Consider the following 22,223-nt stretch of genomic DNA (forward strand, 5'->3'; position numbering starts at 1 on the left):
ACTGGAGAGTGACAAGAACACTGCTACCCCTGTTTCTATGTGAGCAATGGCGCTGGATCTCTTGGGGAGGGAGGTACTTATGGAATCCAAAACCCGCGAGATCCAACAGCGCAACAATGATGTTTTGCCTCAATTCAGATCCGAGGATGCGTGAAAGTACTGAGCCGGCTCGCAAGCCTACTCGGATCCCCTAAGTTCGGGTGGGCTCGAGTCCGAGCATCTCTATTAAAAACTCATCTTGCAACAGCGCGACCGATAGGAGGCTGTCCCAGCAATGACTTTACTTATCTTAAAACTGCGGTAGTCTGTCTCTACCCTCCAGTTCCTATCGCAAAATGGCTTTGTGCACGCGCGATCTAAGGTCACTCATGGGCAAAGCCATTATGCGATAGAAACTGGAGAGGAGAGCAGGAAGTCTGCGGTGAAGGATCCAAAGGTCCCTCTAACGCAGTGCTCTCCCCATAGGGTAGAATACCATTAACCAAGGGGATCATGCTCCGAAAGGCTAGGATTTTTGGAGCTTCTTAAATAGCCTCACACCACAGTCCCCATGGAAAATTATGGGGACTGCAGTTTAATGCGAAACAGCCTAATGCAGGAGATATCTGTGATATCTCCTATGTTAGGCTTTTGCTACATAGCAATGTAACTTAGAAACGGGGCCGTAACTAGGGCTGTGCGATAGGGGCGACCGCCCAGGGTGCAATGCTGAAGGGGGGGGCGCAATTTAGGAATGTTTTAGGTTCGTTTGGTTAAACTTGAGGGCTAGGGGGGGCAGCATTTGTCTTTCTCGCCCCAGGCGCTAGAATTCTAAGTTACGGCTCTGCTTAGAAATGCCTACACCATGCGGAAAAAGCCATGATATAAGACTTAATAAATAGCTCCTTTGTGTCATCAAATGCCCTAGGTATATTTTAGGAGTGAGATATGAGATAAACCAATTTAGGTTTTTGTATCGTTATTTAGTCAATTTCTAACACAGTTTTATCTCGTTTTTGGTTGTGCAATTAAAAAATACTCAGTTTAGTCATGTCAGTTTAGATCTATGCTGTTTTAGGTAAGCACAAGGAAAAATCATTGGTGCCCGGGTGCAAGTTATGCACCCGGGTAAAATTTGCAGCTAACTGTATCTCAGCCTGAGACTGAAAGCAAGTTACACACTATAAACTCTCTCACAATATGTGGCAGCATGCCACGTATAAAACAACACTCATATAAAACAACAGATCACATTATATTCCAATTTATGTCACAGAAAAGCCTCTAAAAATATAACGGAACGTGTCTCTCGACAGAGATGAATTTCCCTTCATTGAAGCCCGCGTCTTATTTGATAATATGTTGCTCGTGTATTGGCGCAGAGTCACTTTTCTCCCATTTAAGGAGAGCGTTTTGTTTTCATTAAGGTGAAAGGAAAACACAAAAACAAACAAATCCTATAGTGCTCTGTATCTATAAAACACATTAAAGAAAGAGAGCAATGCTTTTGTGAAAATAACATCAATTTGCTTTGGGATAAGGCCAATTTACTTGGCACCAAGTCTTTTCTAAATCAGACATTAGGCTTATTGCTGTCTCTATCTTGTTGATTGCTTGCGAGTTCTAATCGAGATGTCAGGTAACGGAGACGGGCGATGCTTCAGGATTACTCTACTAAATGCATATATCTACATAATAGAATGCTAAAACTATCACTCTCCACTATCTCAATGAATACCAGACAGGATATGTTTTAGAAAGCATGTTTAAAAATCAATAAAAGGTTTCAAATAGTGCAAAACATGCATTAGGTAGCAGTGTGTATTACAGAGAACATGTCATGTCCAATATTAGTTTCAATCCGGTCTTGAGGTATTTACGTAATTAAGATTACTGTATAATTTATTGTACAAATCGGATGTTTGCACATACATCTGAGGGGAGAACAGTCATTCTTTTAACTATGTTATTAGGTTACATTAACTGAATCAAGATTTCAGAGGGATTAATGGTTCAATTTCAGAGGAGATTTTGTTTTTGGTTCAGCAAAATGTGTATTAAAAGTTTGCATATGACAATACATGAAATTGAGGCTATAGAAAACAAATTGCAGTTGAAGGCTATTCACATCAGTCCCTGCCCCAGTTCTGGAATCGAACTCCTGACCCCAGTGCTGTGAGGCAGAATCATCCTGGTCTGTCTTGAATTTGTCAAGTCTGAAGGTAGATTAATATCTACTGAGTAGGATATCTGTCTGTCTATTTATCTATCTATCTATCTATCTATCTATCTATCTATCTATCTATCTATCCATGTATTATAAGGGCACAGTCATGCCCTTATATTAAGGTTGCATCTAACAAACGACATTCCACCATTAGAAATCTGTGAGAGGGGGTCATGGTGTTTGAGGGGCTACATTTTGAAAAGATTAAAGCTATTAAACTGAAATGAAGAACTGGCCATAGGTGCCGCATGCCAAATTTCATTAAAAAAAATGAAAAATTAGGAATAATCAAAAGTTTAAAATCTCACAGTTTTTTTTACACTTCCTGTTTTGCAAAAGTTACCGTTTTTCTGGGGTTTTTCTTGGGAGAGCGTAACTCAGTGTACAGGAGGTCTAAAGACTTGGGGTTTGTTTTATAAGAAAGCTATTAGGGCTGAGGAGTGCCTTTGAGGGTTTAAAATTTTGAGAAAGTTATAGTTTTTTTTACAATTTGGTAAAATATGCCCCATTTTAAATATAGGGGATTTCATAACTTTTCACATGTCAGTTAGAGGTTTGTGCTGGGTGTACTCAGACTGGCTTCACCTGAGAGCACAAACATGGCTGAGTCTCTGGCTAAGGGAATTTCATCTCTGAGCTGAAGAAATTACCCACATTTTCTAACCACAGGGGGGCTGGTTAGTGTTTTGGGGATATGGGAGGGGCACCCTGTAGTACTATTAGCCCAAGCACTGCTCTCAATTGAGAGTTTAATCTCTCCCTGAGACAGCTGTTAGTGAATCCATTGTAAACCTCCCTCAGTGACATCAGTTGATTTATTCAAAAGTGCTTTGTGGTACTTGTACTGATCACACTCAGTGGTGATAACAGCGGGGAGTAGATGTGAGGTATCTGGACATTAGCATCTGACATGTCCCTATTTACAAGTGACATGTACTGGAGAGAAGCTGCAGATAATCTATACACACCCACTTCTCATTGCCTGCTGTGGGCTGTGTTTTACTCATTGGTTCGTCAGCAGAATGTAGTGTTTTCACACACACTTCTCCTTCCCAGTGTTGTACTGTACTGCTGTGTGAGAACTCTGCTGCTGAAACCATGGAGGGATAACTCACAGCTGACCTGACAGTCGTTTCATCACTTCCTGTCTTGGAGGACTTTTCTATCAGAATCGCTGTAAAAGTCTGTCTGCTTTCACTGGTGACAGCATCAACAAGGACTCAAGTTTAAGAACTGGGGAGGTGATTACAGTGCTGCAGGTGCTGGTGATAAGCACAATGTGGTACATACTGCACCACATTTATGACTGCCAGAACATGCATGCATACATACATATACTGCACGCCACCACTGACTGCCAGAACATGCATGCATACATACATATACTGCACGCCACCACTGACTGCCAGAACATGCATGCATACATACTGTACGCCGCTACTGACTCCCAGAACATGCATGCATAGATACTGCACGCCGCCACTGTCTGCCAGAACATACATGCATACTGCACCCCACCAGTGTCTGTCACAACATACATACTGCACCCTATCACAGCCTGCCATAACGAACATACGTACATGCTGCACCCCATCACTGCCTGCCAAAACATACTTACATACATACTGCACCACATTGCTTCCTGCAAGAACATACATTCTGCACCCCATCACTTCCTGCCAGAACATATACATACATATATTCTGTACCCCACCAGTGTCTGCCACAACAGACAGACAGACATACTCTACCACTGTGTGCCAGAACATACATACTGCATCAATGGCTGCCAGTACATACATACTTCATCCCATCACTGCCAACCAGAATATGCTTACTGCACCCCACCATTGTCTGCCAGAACATACATATGCACCAAATCCTGCCAGAACATACATATGTACCAATGGCTGCCAGAACATACATACTTCATCCCATCACTGCCTGCCTGCACATACATACATGTGTGACATGTGACAAAAGCTGGTGAGCAGGGAGTGACAATTGAAAGATTCGTTGGTGCAAAGGGGGTGACAAGTGAAAATAGAGCTGGTGAGAATGGGGTGTCAAGTGAGAGACACTGGTACACAGGAGGTAACATGAGATTAAAGCTGGTGGGCAGTTGGGGATATGTGAAAAAAAGACATGCACTGGAAATGGAAGGTACTAGGTTTAGAGGAAATCTGAGGAAAAATTACATTATCAAAACAGTAGGGGACAGGTGTGATAGGCATCTAACAGAGGTGGTAGAGGCTAATATAGTAGAGCAATGTAAACACTCTTGTTTATTAGTTTATTATGGATTAAGAAGAACCACTTGGCCCATCTAGCTTTCACTATTTTTAACTGCTGTGAAATCCTAAGTTCATAAATTTATTATCAATATTTTCACTTTACAAAAAGCCATGAACACACAAATCTGTGAATTAGCAGCTCCACCATTTTGTGAGTGACAGCAATCTCACTCCATGATAGTGCTGAATCTGCAGCTATCCACAGGATGTGATGACATACCATGTCTGTATTGCGCAAGGAACACGTCCATTAAGGTTTCTGCCTTAATCGTTGTAATTTCATTGCTTTTTGCAGTTTGAGTTGAAGAGTTTCAATCCTTTTCTTACATTGTAGATTGTGTATAAAGAACCTTAATTGGACATGTTAAACCGTAAGGTTTTTTGTCTTTGGAATATATATATATACATACAAGTTAACCCGTGCATGATACTCATGCATTCTAGTCAAATCAAGCTACTTAAGGTCTTAAAAAGGTTCTTGTCATGCATTTGGGCCATAGCCCAGGCCTCCTCAGGGGAAGAGCGTTACTTCCCGACGAAAGCGCCCTTTTTAATGTGTGTTCATGAGGTAAAATTACCTCACGAAAATGAGTTTGACCCCTCAACTCGTAAATTTAGCCTTTACTACCCTTCCCACGGGGGGAAGGGGGGATGATGGAAGTAAACTGACTTCACTATTCTAATTTTTTTGTCAAATAATGTCAGTATACCAAATTTCAGGTCAATTGGATGAGCCCTTTCTGAGAAAATAGTTTTTTCCACACACACACACACACACACTAACACACGCCGCTAGGCTTTTACTTTTATATATTAGACAATGCTAAGAATTTAGTAGGTCAGTGTATAACTCCGCCCAGCAGGTGGCGCTGCAGCTTGTTGTTTTTTTTACACACACAGACTAACACACGCCGCTAGGCTTTTATATTTAGATATATATATATATATATATATATATATATATATATATATATATACAAAGCCTGACCAGACGTCCCTTAATTCTTTCAAGCACTCCCTTCTTTGTGCTTCACCTACCCTGCCCCATCCTAAGACAACTGTCTCCTCCTAGTAACAGAAAAACACAAGGACACAAAAACAATAAACTAGAATCCCAAAATAAGTCACAGCAACGGTGGCCATTTTGTTGAAGCCAAAGTTCACTAAAGTGGTTTTTTTAGTGCATGTTCTAACTGAGATGTTCCTAGTAATTTGTTCTTCTACTGACCTACAGAAATGTTGTGATTTGAGTGTTTGGAGGTTTCTGGGTAACAGGAAACTCCCCCTAAGCGCACCACTTGGGCTTGGTGTATACACATGTACATAGTAGAAACAGTAAAAAGTTAACATCAAAATCCAACATAGTTCACGTGTAAGACCAGCCCCTTCATTCCGTTAAACTTTGTTGTCCTTTTCCTCCTGAAATACTGCTATTCTTAGCAGAGCTGGAATAAGGTTCTGGGGGGCCCGGGGCACTTAAGACAGGGGGGGGGGGGGGGCACTATTGTGTAATATGGTCTTCATTTTATACAAATAAACAGGCAATGCTGTGTGCACTACTGTTAGTTGCATGCAGCTCTGCCATCACAGCATAACAGTGTGAAGTAGGACATACCTCCCGACTGTTGGGTCAGACCAAATCCTGATTCTCGGTGAATCGCGTCATTTTAGCAAGGGAATTCTGGGATGCGGGAGAAATGCCAGCTCTCGCGGGAGCCCGGGAGACTGACCCGAATTTCGGGAGTCTCCTGGACTTTCCGGGAGAGTTGGCAAGTAGGGTATATATGACCTACAGTGTGTGTAGCAAACAGGTACCAGGACAAAATTATAGCCGTCACTGGGGTTATGGTGGCTATAGGGCTATACTATAGAGTATTCCGGTGATGACAGTCCAACCGAAAGTCCTAGCTGGGTTTCACCATGCATGCTTCATCCCTGCCTATGCTCAGAGAAGAAAAGGGGCGGAGCCTACAGAAGGAATGGATATGTGTAGCCTGACATTGCCATATTTTGTATTGCCGGGGCCCCTAAAATTTTGTGGTACCCACCTGACAGTTTCACTATATCGTCATTGCAAGCAGCAGACTCTTCTACTATAAATAATATTAACATATGGTCAATATTATGTGTTTCTATTAGGTAAAAATGCCATGACTTTGTTTCCTAAATATACAGGTACTTAAATCACAGATAGTGCCATTTGTTTTCGTCTTTGATATTACTGTTATTTTTTTTTCTTTTTAACTGCAAATTTATTAAAAAAAAAAAAAAAAAAGATTATTCAATTAAATCGACAGTTGCATGAGCTGGGGTGCCTTTAGGGAAATTCTCAATGGGCAATTTAGAAATAATTAGAACACTGAATATTCATTTAAGGGGCTGCACTAATTACACAAATCTTTGCTCTGTGTGATTTCGGAATGCTTAGCCTAGATTGGGACCTGATTAACAACTGTGTGCTGAAGTCTGTGTTGTAACAGGGAGGTATCACTGTTTCCTGCACAACAAGCTCCTATTTCATCCCTAAAGTGACTGCACTGTCTGTGGACTAATTGTGCCTCAGAGTTCTGCGTTACGTCTGGTCTCCGTCCCCTGTGACTCTCTAGGCACTTGACCTGACACAATATACACAACCAAAACTGGCTTTATAAAGTCACTGAAGCAGCAATTGGAGAGAAATCAATTCCTTGTACTTTGGTTCTTCAGAACTTTGCATGAAACCATTAAAGCCTCTGTCTTTTCTTATTGTCTGTAAAATCCAGCGTATGCCTCCTGGAGAAATACAGGTTTTTTTTTTTTATTTAAAGTGCACCCAAGGCTTTAATTTCCAAGCACTAGACATCGTAATGAACCATAATTCATCCTACGAGTTAACCTTCAAATTACTTTCAGCACACGGCTGACTGTTTTTGTTGCATAGTGTCCAGGATCAGTTTATGGCCTATCAATTAATTAGGAGCTTGTAACTACTCTGAGGCATGGGGCATGCAGTGCCTCCTGCTTCTATATTGTCACATGTGAATTGATATGCTGCGTCCTCATCAGTCTCATGCTACATAATTCTGGTGTCCAGGAACTATAGAGGGAACAATTCTGTCTAGTGGACAATGTTGTCTGAAGTGGGAATTTCCTTTCTCAAGCTTAGGGGCATATTCAATTGTTGGCGTTACTGCCTAAAGGAACGCGGCATGCACACTAGTGCGCGTATATACCGTTATTACGGTACCTTTCTCACTGGATTTTGGCTCGCGGCTCAGGGAGCTGCGAGCTGAAATCCGGCTTAGTATTACCGTAATAACGGTAATACTTTTTCTGCGGCGGAAAACAGGAACAATTGAATATGCCCCTAAGAGCGAGATAGTGAGATTTGCATCTGGTATATAGAACATACTCCCCTACTCTCCCCGATTGTTCGGGAGACTCCTGAATTTCTGGTAGTTCTCCCGTACTCCCGGGAGAGGAAGACATCCTCCCGCATCCTACCTACTAGTGAGGTGAGTAATACAGGCAGAATTGCGTCATTTTGCCCTCAACTCCGCGATCTGAGGAAATAATCGCAGCATTGCGCCATGAGGTGCTAGGTCAAAATGAGGCGATCCATGGGGCCACACCTCCCTTCTCTTACTTTGCACTTGATCTCACTTCCGGGATCTCCCGGAAAGATGTGAAGTTGCCAAGTGTGATATAGAACAACAGCAGCTGTACTGTTCAGTGGGTCAATAAAATAAAAATAGGGACAATCCAGGGAATTTAACATTGTGATAAGTTGCAAACTATGGTAAGAGACCCATCAGCAGAGATCTGTAAAAAAATGAATGGCGTTTTTGAAAAATTTTTGTTAACACTAGTCTTTTTGCACACGGCAAATGTTTTCACTAGAACTTTTAGAAGAATTATAAAGAGCGCTGTAGGCGTTCCAGATGTGTTTACTTACGGTTGACTAAAGAAATTGTTTAATTTTTAGCTCTAAAAGTTAAATTCTAATAAGAATAGAACAAGTAGTGCCCCGAAAAACGTCATGGAACCAGCAATCGATAGGGTAACACTGGAAATAATCGTTCCTAGCATAAGACATGTTTACATGCGCAAAAAATTTATAGAAAATGCATTTAGAAAAGGAAAGTAGGTGGGAACCCTTTCACTGGTGGAATTCTGAAAAATAGCAGGGAGTGAGGAATGCTGATGAAAAGGAGGTTATTTCTTTTAAGGGTAAGGAGCTGTCTGATTGATATTTTCGTAACAATTGAGCTTCAAAAATAGTGTAGGGTATTGTCCTAATTTGGGAATTTTGTCTGTCGTCGGCTGCAGACTTTCAACTCCAATGACTAGATAGAATTATTAATAACAAACAATAATAGATAATCATTGCCAGCAACGTAGATCCTCATGTAGAACAAATTAACTCATTATCATTATACATGCAGATTTTACACCTTATTCCCACATGAAATCTCGATAAAAAATATTTAGCAAATAAAAGCTCTTCTCCCACATTTTGGTCATGCAGGTAAACCGCCAGTTTCTCACAATATAAGAGCTATGGAAATTTTCATGACCATCTTATCAGGTTTGCATAAAAACAAAATTGGATTTGCTGCATTTTCCACTATGAAAAATGAATGCGGGTGTCAGCACATCCTTATTTTAGCTTGTTATTTGGAATTGTCCTATAAACAATATACACAATGGTATTTAGACATGTCACAAATAATGTGTATTCAAATTGGACCAGATTGTATTGTTTAAGTGTATGGGACAAGGGTCAGAGCACTTTTTAATATCATTATTCACTTCCTGCTAGTCCGTGTGTTCCCTCTTATTAAGCATACTTGCCCATTCTCCCGGAATTTCCGAATTCTAGATAGCTCGATGGACTTCTGGGGGAGCAGCCAACCCTCCAGTATCCTGCCCTCATCCTAGTGAAGTGGGACCTTTATGACGCGTTTCGCCACGATTCACGTAATTCTGGTGGTATATGATGAGCTTGTGGGAAACAGTGACTTCTCCACTCCTGTGATTGTGTTAGCGAGGGCATGGCTGCATGGGACAGGAGCAGTAACGTGATGTGAGGAGGGGAATGGAGGCAGCAGGAAGCCACAGACTGAGAGTTATATAGTGGAAGGAGCAGGGTCTCCCAGCAGCACAGATTATATCAGGAGATGAGTGATGTGTTAGTGAGGACAGGTCTGCATGTGACAGGGGCAGTGATGTGATGTGAGGAGGTGAAAGGAAAGTAAGCAAAAGGCTTAATTCCAGGTACAGACTGAGGTAGACAGTTGAAGGAACAGGGTCATCGAAAAATATGCAATTTGTATTATTACAGTATTACACCCTCCCTTCCCAGTTAGCAAACTGGTGAGCATCCTTACTGCATGTCTCTCCGGGTATTTCCCTAATTTGAAAGTCTCTTTAAATGTAATTAAGCCTTTTGTTTACTTAAGGTACACTTTTCTGGTACAAGTACAGTTTTAAACTGCATGACCCTAACTTTTAATTACGTGTACAAATGAACTATGTGTTTATAAATTCTCTAGGGACCTGGGACATCTTTGATACTCTATCGATGTCACTGGTTCCTAGTGAATCGATCGGCTTCATTCCTATTGGTTCAGCCAGTAGAATAGCTTCCTCCACTGCGTGTATGCAAGAGGTGCGTTTTAAACCACTTTGTTAAAAAAATAAAAATAAGATTTTAAAACAATTGCTTATAAACTCCTTTTCTAAATAGAGGATCTTTATTTTCACAGTGTGCAACTACTCTGTGGAATCAAGAATACATTTACTATTCTACTTTTCTACCTTGGATGCTGGGAAGTAAAATGTATTTAATTAAGCTGATTTACTTCACTGAATTGCTTTGTGGGATAAAAACCATCTCACTTTTTTTATTTTTTTTTATTTTGCATAATAAAACAATTTGTAATTCAAATGTGATACTTCCAGTACGAGACAATTGAATTTTTTTTTTTCCGGGAGATGTTCAATGATTGATATTAGAGATGAAACATATGTCAACAAGACTCACGTCTTGTCTCTACCAATCCCACTTGAAAGAACGAAAAACTATCACCAATATTAAAGTGTTTTAACATGTCTTATACAGTTGAATACACAATAGATGGGATTTCAAATGTATTTTATTTGAGATAGCTTATAATATTTGTTTTTTTGTTATGTGGGCACATATATATTGTTTCTGTGTTGTAAAAGTATGACAAAGTGAACTCAAAAGCATCGCCCCAGAAACCCGCTGCTTATTATGTTGGCAGGCGGCTGGTGGGGGCAGCATCCTCAGCTTCTTAGACTGGGTGTGTGGCGTTTGGCCGTAACATCACAGCCAATTGCCACACTCACATGTAAGAACTGGCTGGCTGCTTCTCTTTCGTATCAGCAGCTGACGCTCTGTGTGGGGGCATCGCGAGGTCATTAAAATCATTGGATGAGTGACTCATTCCGTGTCTTAGAATACCTCTAACCATTGGTGCCAAAAGATCACCTGATGGTAGCACCAGCCCTGTCTGTCTGCATTTGGACAGCACCATCTATTAGCACATTGGTTGGGGTACCCCATCTTCCACCCAAACATCTGTTTGTGGCCACTATTTCCAAGGCGAGGAGCAAATCGCTTTCCTCACGACAACCAAGTATTCAAACTTGCTCACAATAATGTGTGAAACTAAAGTATCCGCCAATGGACAGAGTCCACATCAATCAAAGCAGGATGTGCATTAGTTACATACCTCCCATCCATAGTATAGAATGCTTTGAATAATTGTGATGTTCAACCTATTAAGTTCAAATTTGAGAACAGGCAACATAGGAAGATACAACTAATTGTGGGAAAGCAGCACTAATTTAGGGGGACACTTTTGAAGGTTGTTTGCTAAGCCTTTTGGAAATGGTTAACGCTAGACACAATTTGTAACACAGCAGATAATTTTTGCTGGCCACAAAAGTTGTAGTCTGGTTGTTCGGTCCCATTGCTGAACAACTGAATCTGTGAGCAATTTAACCACACACTCGGCAGGCAGATTCCACCAATCCAGTCTCCCAGACATCTGACCAATCAACGGACAAAGCACAAGAACAATCATCCTTACCTTTGACAAAACACATCTAAAAATATATTTGTAATAATTGTTCTCTTTCAATTCTTGAGTTCTAAAGCTATTAATAATTAACTTGAAGTGTGCCCATTGTCTAGTTATTATGGAGGCAGCCATTGGAACTTGTGACATTATTGAGGCACAAGAAGCAAAATTGGACAAATTCCTCAATAATATCACAATTGATAGGTTGAACATTGGTTGATTAAATGCTGTCTTCTGATATCCCTGTTGTTTTTTGTTTTCCAAGGGAGATGCATTAGCAATGCATGGGTATGTGACGGCGATATTGATTGTGAGGACCATTCTGATGAGGATAATTGCGAAGGTTATATGTGTGGACCACCCAAATACCCGTGCGCTAATGATACCTCCATCTGCCTGCAGCCTGAGAAGCTCTGCAATGGGAGAAGAGATTGTCCTGATGGATCTGATGAAGGCGAAATATGTGGTATATTTCTGTTTGATTCACTTTAATCTCCTTCATTTCCTTTTAGTTCTTAAATTTCATTCATACTGAGAATCAGCTGCTTTGTAACTGCTACATTACTACATTACTACAACTCATTACTACAACCTCTCTAGTTCCGCCTCTGGTGGCACTGATGGGAATCATTACATGGATCAGGGCCTCTTTAAGACCTTAATGAGCCCGAGCAAAGGTCACATTAGTAGGCCCCAAAATCTCTTTGGAAAACATAATGGAGAGCTTGCACTGGATCCCAAAAGTAGAGTATATAAAACTTATCCAGAAATTGGTATAAGGCTAGGTCGGATAAGTTTGGGTTTTGGACTAATGTTAGGTTTGGACTGTTCTAACAGATATCCCCTACGGTTCTTCTAGATGAGTGGAAGAGAGCTAGGGGTAAATGTATCAAGCTGAGAGTTTTCCGGCGGGTTTGAAAAGTGGAGATGTTGCCTATAGCAACCAATCAGATTCCAGCTATTCTTTTGTAGAATGTACCGCTTCTCTTGGAAATCTAATAAGTTCCTTTGGCTTTCAGTATCATCTTGGATGTCCTCTCGCCAACTCAAACTTAATCTTTCTAAAACAGAGTTAATAATATTCCCACCCACCAACAAGAGCATACCTGACATTTCTATCTCTGTTGATAACATGACCATAAATCCCACCCCACAAGCTCGCTGCCTAGGTGTAATCCTTGACTCACACCTATCTTTTGTTCCCCACATTGACTCTATATCTAAATCCTGCTACATACATCTAAAGAACATTTCCAGAATACGCACATATCTGACGCAAGACACTGCAAAAACCTTAATTCATGCACTTATCATCTCCCTCATTGACTATTGCAATTCCCTCCTTACTGGTCTTCCCAAAAACAGACTCAAACCCCTACAATCTATTTTGCACACTGCAGTAAGACTGATTTTCCTTGCAAATCGTTATTCCTCTGTTGAATCACTCTGTATGTCTCTACACTGGCTGCCTGTTTTGTACCGAATCCAATATAAAATACTTTTACTAACTTACAAGTCCATCAAGAAAGTTGCACCAACATACATATCCTCTCTTGTCACAAAATATCTCCCAAAATATCTATCAAGTAAACTTAATATTGTTTTTCTGCCAGAGTGCTACTTTGTTATAATTTTTAAATATCATGTTTATTTTAAATCCAAAATTGGACAAAAGAAGGCACAAAAAAACAACATTCCATGACTTTCCCCACAACTATTTTCACACTATAACTGCACTCAAGAAATATACATTTATTATTCAGTATATCTATATAACCGTTTGTTTAGATTAATTATATTTTAAATTGACAGTTGCTAAATGTGACTTTTATGGAGGGACAGTTTATGGTTTGTTGATTCACAGATGAAAGATTTCGTGCTCGGCACGTCCTGATTTTAAAACTGACCCAATGTAGAATTATTTTTTACTCTGTGTCCTGAATGTAAGTCTCAGTACTGTTTGTACTTGGGTCTGTTTGTAGCTGGGGTGAAAACCCCAGTGCCCGGGCCTCTGGGGGCCCCGCAGTCCCAAGCAAGAAGCGGGCAACGAAGCGGCCCCCTAAACATCCAGCTCAACTGGTATCACCCAATATCACAGGTCACAGCAACAGCGAAGTGACGGATGATTAGGAGGAGGGAGGTCCTGGAAAGTCCTCTAACCGCGTGGCTCGTGTTAGCTCTCCACGGCTCTGTCCGTTAGCAGATATTGTATTCACAATGTGCCAGCTGTTTACATTATGAAAATAGCCACATTCAAAGAGATAAATAATCTCTTAGAATCAGCTAATTGTCAACCAAATTCTTGAATCATCGTCAGCACAATCAGATAGCTATTTCGGTAACATTTTTTTTTGTTTTGGTAAATGCAAAACTAAATCAAACAGTGTACCGCTCAAAACATTGATAAATATGTTATTTAAAGGTTACAATTCATGATCCTGCTGCATCATTCAGCTTGTTCATTGCTCTGTACCTTTCTGTTTTCCGGCCCAGCCTTTGCCTGGTAAGCAGCTCCATGTCGTAGTTGTCTGTGAGATTGGCACTCACAAGTGACAATATCTATCTATCTATCTATCTATCTATCTATCTATCTATCTATCTATCTATCTGTCAATTGCACTGGAGAATTATTGAGATTGACGGTGCTCAAGTTTCTTTCAGCTGGGACCCCAAATGTCAGGGTGCCATTGTTTTGGGAGAACAATGAGTTGATTCATCAAACTTTCTATAAAGGAAAATAGGAATTGCCTATAACAACCAATCCTATTGTAGCTATCATTTTCTAGAACGTACTAGATCAGTGATAGTCAGCATCTGGTTGCTATTTCGCAAGCTCCACTTTTCCTTTTTCGGAGGTTCGGTTGAGCTGCTCTCAGGTGTCAGTGTGTTATTGTTATAGAACCTCAAATTAGGCAGTTCACAATAAAATGAATTGCAAATCTAACAATCAGAGGACCCCAAAAAACTACTCTGGGGCCTCAAGGTCCGGAGTGACAGATCACAAACCTCTTAATTAGAGTGTCCTCCTAAAGAAAAGCACTTCAAACAATTTCCAACAGTTATGCGCATTTGTAAAGTATTTTTGAATAGTTTAAGAACATTAATTACCAAAAATTGCAGAACTTTTTCAGTACACTATTTAGCTGAACTCTTTATAAATCAGCTTCCAAGCGAATGAGCAGTTCAAAAATGATTACAGTCGGCGCAGACACCCCAATGTAGCGCAACTAGAGATATATTTACCGATAATGAAGATATATTCACCAATATAACTGACCTGGCAGAAAATGTCGCTTTTTTAATCAGAATTTATATTTATAAAATGACAAGTGAAGAATAAAATACAAGACCATCGTTTTACATTTTGGTAAGTTTGCGCTTTAGGAGAAGTAGGCAAGCTGTGTGCATGCTGGTACTTGTAGTTCCATCGCTGCTGGAGAGCTGGGAGTCTCGTAAAGCCAGCACTAGAGAATTTTATTTGACATTTCTGCAAATTACCCAGCAGTAGTTGTCTTTTTTAGTACAGAGGACTTCAGACATCCTGTGGACTTATATAGGTGAGCTGACATTCCCGCTACGTACAGTAACTCTAGCTGACATTATCACAAGCAGAGCACTTAGCCAGCAAATATATAGATATATCTCAGACTCTATTAATAACACTCTTCATGCTAGTGAGAGATGCCATCATAGAACACTTCTCATTATTCCACTTCATGACAAGAAGATGAAACTTGTGATTAAATGTAATATTTTTTTCCCCCGGAAGCTATATTTAATTCATTAGCCGGGCAAAACCTAATTTATTTGGAGATCACTGCCATTATGGTTATCCCAGAGGGGTGATAATGCTTCTTACTTGGACCTGGTATCTGCAATTTCCTTCAATTTGATTTCTCAACTCATTTTGGCAACTAAAAATAATCTCATAATTCTATCTATCTATCTATCTATCTATCTATCTATCTATCTATCTATCTATCTATCTATCTATCTATCTATCTATCTAACCACTTAACTATCTCATATCTATCTATCTATCTCTCTCATATCTATCTATCTATCTAACCACTTAACTATCTCATATCTATCTATCTATCTATCTATCTATCTATCTATCTATCTATCTATCTATCTATCTATATATCTATCTATCTATCCACTTAACTATCTCATATCTATCTATCTATCTATCTATCTATCTATCTATCTATCTATCTATCTAACCACTTAACTATCCTATATCTATCTATCTATCTCATATCTATCTATCTATCTATCTATCCATCTCATATCTATCTATCTATCTATCTATCTATCTATCCACTTAACTATCTCATATCTATCTATCTATCTATCTATCTATCTATCTAACCGCTTAACTATCCTATATCTATCTATCTATCTATCCACTTAACTATCTCATATCTATCTATCTATCTATCTATCTATCTAACCGCTTAACTATCCTATATCTATCTATCTATCTATCCACTTAACTATCTCATATCTATCTATCTATCTATCTATCTATCTATCTATCTATCTATCTATGTATCTAACCACTTAACTATCTTATATCTATCTATCTATCTATCTATCTATCTATCTCATATCTATCTATCTATCTAACCACTTAACTATCTCATATCTATCTATCTATCTATCTATCTATCTATCTATCTATCCACTTAACTATCTCATATCTATCTATCTATCTATCTATCTATCTATGTATCTAACCACTTAACTATCTCATATCTATCTATCTATCTATCTATCTATCTATCTATCTATCTATCTATCTATCTATCTATCTCTCCATCTCTCCATCTCTCCATCTCTCCATCTCTCCATCTATCTATCTATCTATCTATCTATCTATCTCTCTATCTCTCTATCTATCTATCTCATTCAACAAGGAGCCGATCTGAGGATAAGATAAGATCTGTTAATAATAACATCATTAATGCTTTTAAAATGTTTTGTTTTACTATTTTTTTCAACTAAATACATTTATTAGGATGATCTTAATGTCTACTGAAGATATAATACATTTTTACAGTTGCTCCTGATTGCAAACACATGTTACAGCATTTATACGAGACTATCTTCGCTACTGATCAGGACTTAGACTAGCCCTCTACCTGGAGCAAGAGATACGGCAGAAAAACAAGTAACTTTGAGATGCTCAGAGCTGGTTTCGGACTTGGCTACCTGTGCTCAAGTTTGGCAAGACCCTACTGTACATTGACTACGGGAGACGGTGGTAGTCAGTTTCACGATACTGACTACCCCGACACAGAACAGAACAACATGAGGATTCCGAATGAAGACTACACCGACCTGTGAAAAAACCTACTTACCGGAATGCAGAAGACTTCACATCACGACTCCCTGTCTTGTCGGCTGGAGAAAATGACGTCATCAGCAATCGTGACTTGGCTAAAAGCGGGGATGGACGGACCCGCCTATCATTTATGTAATGTACTATTTTAGGGGTTAACGTTAGGGTTAGGATTAGGGATATCCCTAACTCCTAACCCTAATATCCGTAACACCCCTAACCCCTAAAAGACTACTTACTTTACATAAATGCAGGCGGGTCCATCCATTGCTGCTTTAAGCCAAGTCGCGATTGCTGATGACGTCATTTTCTCCAGCCGACAAGACAGATAGTCGTTATGTGAAGTCTTCTGCATTCCGGTAAGTAGGTTTTTTCACAGGTCGGTGTAGTCTTCATTCAGAATCCTCATGTCTTTCTGTTCTGTGTCGGGGTAGTCAGTACCGTTAATAGGTACTACACCCACTGGAGAACGCCCCTTCCAAGCCCCATTCACTACTAGAAATCATAGGCTGCACTAAGTGTCCTTTGCGTTCGTGGATGCAGTAGACAGAGCTGCATTCACGGACGTTTCTCCCAGTTCCGGGCATCCGCAGAGTGATTTTGAGTAAGATACACAAAATCGGCAGATATTTGACTTGATGAATCAGGTCCCTTGGGGCTTATAAGCAAAACAAACACACATTGCAAACAATGCACATAAAAAAGTATATCTACGTCTGTGTATTTCAGATGCATCCGGCTGAAAAATAGTATCAAATGTAGGACATAACAATATCTGTAAGTTTCTATACTAATGTTCCATGCAGAAAGCGGGCTGGGCAGTGCTAGTAGCATTATGCTATTTGTGCACAGAATAATAATGTAATGAAGTGTCATGTGCACAGGAGAGAATACAGTCTTGTCAGTAATTAATAAATGTGAATCTTGTATTTTCAATATAACGTGTAGTTAAATACAAGCTCAAAAATACAAATTAAATTCAATACAGAAATCCGTTGTTTTCTCCTTTAAAATTCCAGTTGGAATCTTCTTTCCTGCAGTAGTCCACATGGAAATGTCAATTGAGTAATTCAAATAAATGTGCATGATGCTATTGAATTAAGTTCTACAAGTTATAGTGGTCAATACGCAATCAGCCAATCAGAACAAGCTAGATGGTGCTGCCTCCGGTACCCAATGAGATACACCTCCTAAAAGACATAACTCTGAATGGAGTCACGTCTATTTTTGGCATAAACACGTGAACATGGGTTTAGTGTACACGGATCACCGATATGCAAAAAACTATATACGGGCGTATGCATATGCATTTTTAATATGCGTATCTTACGCAAAATAATTTACTTCCATCCAGTTCTAAATGGCCCCCTTAGCCGCTAAGAAAAAGTTAACAAAAATGGACACTTCCCAAGTCCAAATAGAGAAGACCCTTGTAAAGACCAGTGAAATTTCACAGGACACAGTGACACGGCAGCATGGTGGCTCAGTGGTTAGCACTTCTGCTTCACAGCACTGGGGTCATGAGTTCAATTCCCAACCATGGCCTTATCTGTGTGGAGTTTGTATGTTCTTCCTGTGTTTGCATGGGTTTCCTCCGGGTGCTCCGGTTTCCTCCCACGCACCAAAAACATACTGGTAGGTTAATTGGCTGCTATCAAAATTGACCCTAGTCTCTCTCTGTCTGTCTGTCTGTCTGTGTAAGTGTGTTAAGGAGTTTAGACTGTAAGCTCCAATGGGGCAGGGACTAATGTGACTGAGTTCTCTGTACAGCGCTGCGGAATCAGTGGCGCTATATAAATAAATGGTGATGATGATGATGATGACCCAGGGATGCAATTAGCACAAGATGCAGAAAACTGTTTTCTACAGTACTAATAAACACAGCAGATTTCAGGTTTTGTTGTGGGGATGTTCCAGCCATATTGCAGCCTAGTAAAGTACATGACTTGAAATTTCTCTTTAATGAGAAATGAAAGTGCATCATTTTGTTCCTTATCACCCACCCTCCTCATCAACCTCCCCATCAACTCCTCCCTACGCTGCAAAGAAAGCGAGTTATTTATGTCTTCAATATATGATTCTGTTCTGACTCTTCACCTCAGGTCTGTGATTGTAAATTACCAATAACAGCGACTAACCTGCTTCTGCTTAAAAGAAGGTCTTTCCCAGTTTACATGCATCCTACCTGTCACTAGCAATACTGTTACCAACAACTAAGCTTATTACCAAATGGCTTTTATTTCCTCCAAGTCACTTAATGTTTCTCACCTTGAAAGATTTTTTTTTCTCTCTCGGAATCTCAGTCTTGAATTCTGTTCATATTAACGTAGAATTCAGTGTTGGCACTTAAGGAAAGGTCATTTGCTCAACTTATATTCACCTGCCATCTGTAGAACATTCAATTTAGCAATGACAAGCACGGATTGAGTTTACCAACTCCCTTTAATACAAGTATGTTTGGACTGGTATTTTCTGTCATACCTCATTACACTTGATCAATGTCCTCATTCCCGGACTTTTGCTCTGTGGTGTTTATGGTCGCTTTTCCTCTACCGTGCCTTAAATCCCCCCATCGTTGTATAACGACATGGACCAGACCTCATTCCTCATACCGCATTCCATCTGTTTAAAATAATAAAATGCATTCTACCTGTAAGTCAAAACGATCAATGGATTTTATAGATGTTCACTGACTCCCCTGTTTTGGTTTTGGTTTTGGATCTGGATTAACTTTGTGTTTTGGTTTTGGATCCCCCTTTTTTTTTTCTTTTAAAATCCCAATTTTTTTGCTAAAACCACCTAATTTGGCTCTTTTTTTTTTGTTTCTACATTATTATTGACCTCAATAACATTAATTTCCAGTCATTTTCAGTCAATTTTTGTCAAGTGACAAGAACACTGCTACCCCTCCTGTTTCTGTATGAGCAATGGTACTGAGCAATGTCACTGGAGACTGGAGAGTGACAAGAACACAGCTTTCCCTGTTTCTGTGTGAGCAATGTCACTGGAGACTGGAGAGTGACAAGAGCACAGCTATCCCTGTTTCTGTGTGAGCAATGACACTGGAGAGTGACAAGAACACCGCTACCCCTTTTTCTGTGTAAGCAATGACACTGAGCAATGTCCCTGGAGACTGGAGAGTGACAAGAACACTGCTACCCCTGTTTCTGTGTAAGCAATGGCAGTGAGCAATCCACTGGAGAATGGAGAGTGACAAGAACACCGCTACCCCTCCTGTTTCTGTATGAGCAACGGCACTGAGCAATGTCACTGGAGACTGGAGAGTGACAAGAACACTGCTACCCCTGTTTCTGTGTGAGCAATGGAGGTATTTAAGGAATCCAAAACTCGCGAGATCCGACAACGCAACTATGACGTTTTTCCTCAATTCAGATCCGAGGACGCGCGAAAGTACCGAGCTGGCTCACAAGCCTACTTGGATCCCCTAAGTTCGGGTGGGTTCAGTTTTCAGAAAACCGCGCCCGAGCATCTCTAATGGATTTTCTTACATTGACAAATGTGTGTGCCCCAAACACCAGCTTGGAAATCAGATTACACCCAGGAAAGTAGCCCCTAATTTCCTTGAAAAGGAAGAACCTGGTCACTGCCTTGTGGCCATAGAAAGCCAGGTCATGAAAGAAGAAATAATCCTTTTGTCCTCTTAGTGAGTAAAAAAAGATTGGTGTATCAACAGGCAAGGAAATCAACAGCGGAGGGCTGGCAAATTTTAACAAGACTCGACTCGGCAGCCTATTAGGAACATTTTAAAGATAATACTTGCAGGTGGCCCAGTGACCCAGCTCAAGGTAGTCCACTATGGTCTCGTCCAGGGGGTAGATGCCCCCCCAGCCCAGCCTGCCCCTGCCCCCCCCCGATGCTGTCATCTTGACCTGCAAAGCCATGTGCTTATCTGTGAAATAAGATGTATTTGTGCAAAAATAGGTATGTGATGACAACACAACAGAGCATTTACAAGCAGGGTTTACACTTTTGCATGGCCAAAAATGGACCTTAGTAGCTCTTATATCACTTCCTGGAAAAATGATAGGTATGAATTGGACTGATTGGCTATATAGCACAGAGAGGCCAGCTACGTGGTTTCACCTTTACTGCCACATTATTCATTGTTTGAATTTTGCAACAAAGTCTGCAACATCGGTAACTATAAGGACACCCTGATGCAACCTTCATGACATCATGTAGAAGATCAATGTGCGCTCATGTGCCAACCAATGCCACTCACACTGACTACCAAGGAATCCAGCAACGGGAAACGGATTAGATTACCCAGTTGTTGCATCCACAGTAAATGCCAATTGCTGTTAGATCCCTATTAGTACTGGCCACAGGTTAATCAGTATCTCTTGGGGTGAAAAGTGAAAAATAACCGTCAGTGAAATGTCGAAAAAGTGCCATCTTTAATTATTCCCTGTTTCTCCCCATGTATAAGATTTAAAGGGGTTTTTCATTTTCAAATAACGTTAATTTATTGGCCTTTACGTGCCTTCCTGTAACTTTACCAATATGCACAATCATGAAGATCAGAAATGGATTAAAAACTAACTAAGCCTTATATTCTCCCAATCCCGGTGCATTCTGTTAGTTTGTGTAACGCTTGTGTTCTTATTTCTTTCTTCCCCACAGATGAATGTTATTTGAACAACGGAGGGTGCAGCCACCAATGCAGTGTCGCTCCCGGCAGGGGGCTTGTATGCTCGTGCCCACAGGGCATGTACCTGAGTGTGGATAACAAGACCTGTGACATTGTGGATTATTGCACCAAGCATCTGAGGTGCAGCCAAGTGTGTGAGCAGCACAAGCACGCTGTCAAATGCTCGTGCTATGAGGGCTGGACGCTAAACCCTGACGGAGAAACATGCAGCAGTGTTGGTAGGTGACACCGTGTCCCTGATACTTTCCTATAAGTTTATAGTTATATTTGTAAATGGATTACCATAAACAGAAAAAATAGTGTTGCGCTCTACTCCTCAATGCTGCAAGAGCTGCGCTAACCAAAGGTATCCCTCCCTGAAAGACAGTAGATAAGAATCATAGTTAGGCGCTCATTGACTATTGATATTTGTTTATGTACGCACTGCAAGGTGCTGTTGTAATGTAAATGCTGTGAAGTTTAAGTGGTAATTCTATATCCTCGTTGTATACAATGACAACTAATTAATGTATAAAGGAATTTATTAAAATAGACTGGCTGACATATTGAAATTCAATCCTACACAATACTCATATCTATTTAAGTCTTAGATTGAAGACCCTTAGATTGTACG

General features: G+C 40.2%; 1 protein-coding gene across 1 annotated transcript in view; it reads left to right on the forward strand.

The window, feature by feature from the left end:
- The window catches only part of LRP1B (LDL receptor related protein 1B), a 728,477-nt gene that overhangs the window by 328,237 nt on the left and 378,017 nt on the right, over nucleotides 1-22,223 (forward strand). The window contains exons 21-22 of the mRNA XM_075181401.1: nucleotides 11,857-12,057; nucleotides 21,583-21,828. Of these exons, the coding sequence (XP_075037502.1) occupies nucleotides 11,857-12,057; nucleotides 21,583-21,828 (447 nt within the window). The remainder of the gene's footprint in view (nucleotides 1-11,856; nucleotides 12,058-21,582; nucleotides 21,829-22,223) is intronic.

This window comes from Mixophyes fleayi, chromosome 7 (assembly GCF_038048845.1).
Source record: "Mixophyes fleayi isolate aMixFle1 chromosome 7, aMixFle1.hap1, whole genome shotgun sequence".
Classification (NCBI taxonomy): Eukaryota; Metazoa; Chordata; class Amphibia; order Anura; family Limnodynastidae; genus Mixophyes; species Mixophyes fleayi.